General features: G+C 39.2%; 1 protein-coding gene across 2 annotated transcripts in view; it reads left to right on the forward strand.

Annotated features, from left to right (window-relative positions):
- Positions 1-4,946, forward strand: part of SSBP2 (single stranded DNA binding protein 2) — a gene marked incomplete at its 3' end in the record, with an annotated part of 295,732 nt that extends 290,786 nt beyond the window's left edge. For both annotated transcript variants that reach the window (XM_082837009.1, XM_082837010.1), the window contains one exon: positions 4,385-4,946. In XM_082837009.1, coding sequence (XP_082693135.1) covers positions 4,385-4,414 — 30 coding nt within the window. The remainder of the gene's footprint in view (positions 1-4,384) is intronic.
- Between the last annotated feature and the right edge of the window lie 1,054 nt (positions 4,947-6,000).

Below are 6,000 nucleotides of genomic sequence, written 5' to 3' on the forward strand. Positions count from 1 at the left end.
GCTATTAAAATCATGGTGTCAAATAGAAATTAGAAACAAGGTGGTAGATCATTTCCTATTACCCTTACTGCCTTTTTTCATTTTCTTCTCTTGTAAAGAAATCACATATGCCCCAATTTTTTTTTTTACATAGTCACATACACACTAGATTTATTTCACTTTAGTTCAGCTCAGGTACCTGTAGTATTATCTCTCATTAAGAAAAAATATTATATAGATGCTTAGAAATAGAAATGTAAGATCTGAAGTGTTCTTGAAGTGTATGAAGAGAAATGTAAGATCTGAAGTGTTCTTGAAGTGTGTGAACAGAAATGTATGCACATTGTTCGAAGATTTAATGGATATTTCTGATGGAGTCCATGGTACATGAACTGGGTATAATAAATTCTCTAGCTCATGTTTTACATGCATAACCAAACACTGATGCAGTCAACAGCACTGTAAGGCCATTTTATCATTTGATCGAGGAGAACCAGACTCAGAATAGTTTTGAATGCTGTGATATCAGGGCAACCTGATATCACAGCATTCTGACACAAACACTAGAATATGTCATGGCATATTGATGCAGCAGTACAACAGAAACATTGCAGTGTGGTCTCAGGACAATACACCATGAATATTTTATGTCTCTAAATACGATACCCCATTTAACACTTGCTCTTCTACTTCTAGAAAACTGTAAGCCACTTGTGCTTGAATAGTAATCAATAGCAAAATTCCTTTTTGCTGGCACATTCTGTGAGTTTCCCTAGAAAGTTTGCTATTTCCCTCAATCTTACTTAGTTGAAGCAGTTTCAATAAAGGCAGCAGCAGACGAGCAGTTTACAGCCTTAGCAGTGCAAATAGCCCATCGCTTATAAAGACAGTCACACACAAATACAATCTGTTTTACTGTACCAAATACACTTAGGGCATCATTTTACAGTTACTTGTACTATTCAAAATTTAAATTTCATTAGATGCTTGCTAATTTTTGAGCTGTATTGCTTGGAGATGGTGCTTCCATCCTTTCTGACTGAATCTGGCCCTGACTTTCATGTTGTACTCTATTTTCCACTCAGTTTCCTCCCTGAATAAGCCTAACTCTCTTAACTTCCCAATGAATCTGTAACAAATTCTCATTTTACTGTAAGATTTGCTTAAGATATTTGAAATAACACAGGTTAAAAATCCTAACAATTGCCAATGTTAAGAAATGGGAGCAACCAATAACCATGCTTGGTAGCAGAGAATGTGCATATATACTTGTCTCTATATACGCATACTTTTAATGGTGTATAATTAGAATGAAGGCTATAATATATTCTTAACTATATTCCCTAATGTTACATTGCATTTGAATGAACTGGAATAATCCTTGTGAAAAAAGGATTCAGGGATTTTTAAAATCTGATTATTCAGGATGTGCATTAAATGAGATGGTCTCTAGAATTAATTATGACTTATCCAGAAAATTTTTTACCAACATATCCTTTGAAGTCCTTTTTAAAAAAGGAGACTTTAAAAAAGCTTTAAAGTCTTTCACTGTTTTTAGATTGGCACAATATACCCATTAAAAGCTTTGTCTTTAAAATAATGATTGATGGGCTTCCCTGGTGGTGCAGTGGTTGAGAGTCCGCCTGCCGATGCAGGGGACGCGGGTTCGTGCCCCGGTCCGGGAAGATCCCACATGCCGCAGAGCGGCTGGGCCCGTGAGCCATGGCCGCTGAGCCTGCGCGTCCGGAGCCTGTGCTCCACAACGGGAGAGGCCACAACAGTGAGAGGCCCGCGTACCGCCAAAAAATATATATATATAGAAAAAATAATGATTGATGATCTAGCTGCGCTATTTAAAACTAAATACAGTTAAATTTTCAGTTCCTAAGTTACACTAGCTACGTTTTAAGAGCTCAGCAGCCATGTGTGGGCACTGTATTGAACAGCACAGAATAGAACATATCCATCATCACAGAAGGTTCTACTGGGCAGTACTGATTGGCTCACCGATCCTTACTATAAATAAGCAGTAGCCATAGAAAGCATAGATTAAATTTCCTATGCCCATTTTGCCATATTCTTATGTTTCCTACTTTTAATAAAACCTTAGTATCCATTTATCTCCTTGTTTAGTCTTGCCCCTGAAAGTCAAATGCCAAAATATGATTATTTTGTCAAAGGTTGTGGACAGGTCATGGCAGTGTGCTGTCATTATTTGTAGTGGAGATTTGCATGGTATCTCCTGATGAGATGGGGGTAGATCCCCTCCCAGCTCAGGGACGGGGTGGGCTCCACTTCACTGATCCTTCTCAATGATTGTTTGGGGGTTTTGGGTTTTGTTTAGCTTTGCTTTTTCGTTGCCACTATCAAGCATAAAGAGGGAGTTTTTCTATCAAACTGAATCCCCTTTCGCTTCTCTGGCAGTCTCCCCTTTATATCACCCTACTCACTGTAATCCAATGTGGAAGGTCAGTAACATATATAAATTAGCTTTCCTATACTGAGGAAATTTGAGGCTATTACGGGATTAACAAGTAGATTTTTCCTTGATTTGACCTGTGTTTAAAGGATTAACAATCCTCCCCCTAAGGTCCAGTGACCCGTTTTCAGGCTTAGTCATCTGCTTTTACTCAGGATCAATGTGGGCTTTTTGGTTTGAGCACTAGATCAAACTCTAATGACCTCCAGTCCAGACTTCTGCCAGCTGAGCCACTGTCACCCTGCGCTCTTCCCTGGGAAATCCTGCTTTCACCATATTAACAAATCCATCCCTATCTAATACACACCTTATACTTCGTTTCTGGTTCCTGCACGACCTCCGCTCATTTGGAATTCACTTCTTTCTGTTCTGTCTGTTCCTTTTTTAGAAGGTTCATGCTCCCCTTCCCAGGACCATCACTGTTCCTGGTTAAGCCCCTGCAGCCTAGGACCAAACCCTCTCACTTTATCTGCCTCTTTCCATGAGGTGCAATCATTATTAGCGCATTAAAAGGAATTCCCTTTTGCCCTGGTCCTCACAGGTTCTCATAAAGCATTTAAAATATTCAAGAGGTCATATTAATATGGAAACCGTTACCACTTGGAAATAGACGCTCCTCCTTCCCGTCACAGGGGATCTATAATGTGCTGTACAAGATGGTGGCCACCAGCTACGTGGAGATATTTAAATAAGTTAAAGTTAAATAACATTAAAATTTTAGTTCCTGGGCTTCCCTGGTGGCGCAGTGGTTGAGAGTCCGCCTGCCGATGCAGGGGACACGGGTTCGTGCCCCGGTCCAGGAAGATCCCACATGCCGCGGAGCGGCTGGGCCCATGAGCCACGGCCGCTGAGCCTGCGTGTCTGGAGCCTGTGCTCCCCAACGGGAGAGGCCACCACAGTGAGAGGCCAGCGTACCAAAAAAAAAAAATTTTAGTTCCTCAGTGGCACTGGCCACACTTCGTGGGCTCAAGTTGCCACATGTGGCTAGTGGCTTTCATACTGGACACCACAGGTTGTGGAACGTGTCCATCGTTGAAGTAAGTTCTGTTGGGCAGAGCTGCTCTAGAACTTTTCTGTCACAGTCTATTCCTCAAGCATATGAGGGTAGATTGCCATCATTATCAAAATAATTGCTGTTTGTCATTTGTTAAGACCACTTTTCCAAATTTCTGAAAGTCTCGCCTTTTACCAATGGTCAGCCTCAAACTGACAAGTAACATGTAAGAAGAATGCCCCTACTCCCACCCAGAAATGCCTGTGGATTGAGCTAGGAGTCACAGCTTCAAGGAAGAAGTTTATATGCTAAAGTATAAATCAGACTCTTAAGTATTTTCTAAATGCTTTAATAAGGATTTCTTATGGCCAGCTGGGAGTTATACTATTACTCCAGCATTTACTGAGCACTTTCCGTGTATTCAATAAATACATAGTTTTAAGGGTTTTATAGTCAGTCCTCCCAAAACCCGTTTAAGATCGATACTATCATTAAGCTGATTTTACAGGTGAGGAAACAAGCACAGAGAGGTTAGTAACCTCCCAAGTTTACACAGCTAACAAAGACTATCCTATCCCTCACACGTATTTGATTATTATGAATCAACCTCGGACTAGATTTACCCAAATTGTTCCAAGGGCCTATGAAACATGAATCTGGCTAGAAGGAGAAAGCTGAGGGACTAGGTACTTATCAAACCCCTAAGCTCAGAGAGAGAATGAGACTGCTTGCTTTCCAGAGGAAATATTTAACAGTTCAGGACAATCAATTCTATATAATTTTACTCTTTTTATGCTTTCTTATTTTTATGCTGTATTTAAAGCTTGTGCATAAAAGACATTAAAATTCACAGTTACTATTGTTTACCAAGGAGAATGTTAGTGGCCTGTAGAAGAATTGTTGTTAAAATATGGATTCTTCTCTCCTTCTAGTACTCCCCTAGCATGACAATGAGTGTGTGATCCATTACCAAGTCTCCTCATGGAAACCACAGTGAGTCAGCCCTTCACAGAACTACTACGGAAGAAAATTATTCATCACAGTGTACAGTTAAACAAAGGAATCTCAGTCACACCAAACCAACCTTTTTATTTCCTGCTCTCTCCCCTATTTTGTGAAGAAAGCGGGTCCAAACGTGATTCGAACAACTGTACAGAGCGGCATATTAGAATTGCCCTCAACGGAACTGCAAATGATTATCTGTGTATGTATATGTGTGGGAAAGAGAATGTATTGTATGTGTGTATGTTATATGGACACATGCACATACATACATTGACCCACAGGACATTGTAAAATACTATCACATGACATCTTAAGTAGAAATAAGTAGGGACTTTTATTCCATCCTTTTTTTCACGTTTACATTTTAATTATTAAAAGTTGCTCCTGCCCCTCCCTGATCTATTTTGTGCTGTGTATATCACTGCTTTATATAAGTTATTTTTTAAGGTGAACTCAGATGTTATGGTTTTGTAAATGTCTGCAATCATGGATAGGAATAAAATCGCTTATTTGAGAGCTTTCATTAAATTGCGTGTGATGCAAGTTATCCTGTGAATCACAAAGTGTACTGTCTCAGAAAAGAAGTGTGTCTTCATCTTTATGTCAAATCAAACAACTTCTCAGTAACCTTCAGTGAGTATTTTTGTACTTTTTATGTAGGAAAAGTGTTACTTCAAATCAACAAAAGCTTAACTGGGGCCTAACACAGTATATTTCTGCAATAACTGCTCTAGATGGAATTCTTGATTTGTCTTAGATGATACAGAAAATCATTAATTAGCCGTGATTGCTTAGACCATAGCAATAAAGTGACAGGGGTCATCATATTTTTAGCAACGTATTTCCTCTTTAATATGATAAAGCCCAGAAGTGGTAACACAGCTATTTGCTTGACTATGTCACTTGTCACCAGGAATGCTAGAGCTAAATTTTTAATAACATACTAACGTGAAATGTACCTCATTTTTATTCAGACTTGTGAATATCTCCACATAGACACTGCAAAGGAGATAGATTCAAATGATTGAGACTTTCAGCACAAGGGGGAGGGAGTTTTTAATCACACACCAGGGGCTCTGGAGTACTGCTTCTCTACCCAGGTATCTTAGTAGCAGCAAAACTGACTGTCCCTTCTTGCGGCCAGCAGAGCACCTGCTCTGTTCCCAGGATATAGGACTTATAGTAGAGTGAAATTATTGATATAACTATATTTCATCTAGCCATTGACTTCAGTAGGCTACATCTGCTTCATATAACTGTTCATAAAACATTAGAAAAATTTAAACAAAACACTTTCCTTATGAAAGCACATTGCTCTATGGCCCTTTCCAGATCTTTTGGGTTTTCTGTGTTGAATCAGGCATACAAACATCAAAGTCATAATAGAAAAGTCTGAAGACTGATTTTACATTCTAAAGCTAAGTTGGTGATCCTTTCTTTGAAAATTGTGATAAAAATAACCATTGATCAGCAACTATATATCCAGACTCCAGAGACTTTGAAAAGCATTGTTTAATCTCAGGTAAGGGGCATCCATATTTCT

Source organism: Leucopleurus acutus (assembly GCF_964270905.1).
Source record: "Leucopleurus acutus genome assembly, chromosome: 3".
NCBI lineage: Eukaryota > Metazoa > Chordata > Mammalia > Artiodactyla > Delphinidae > Leucopleurus > Leucopleurus acutus.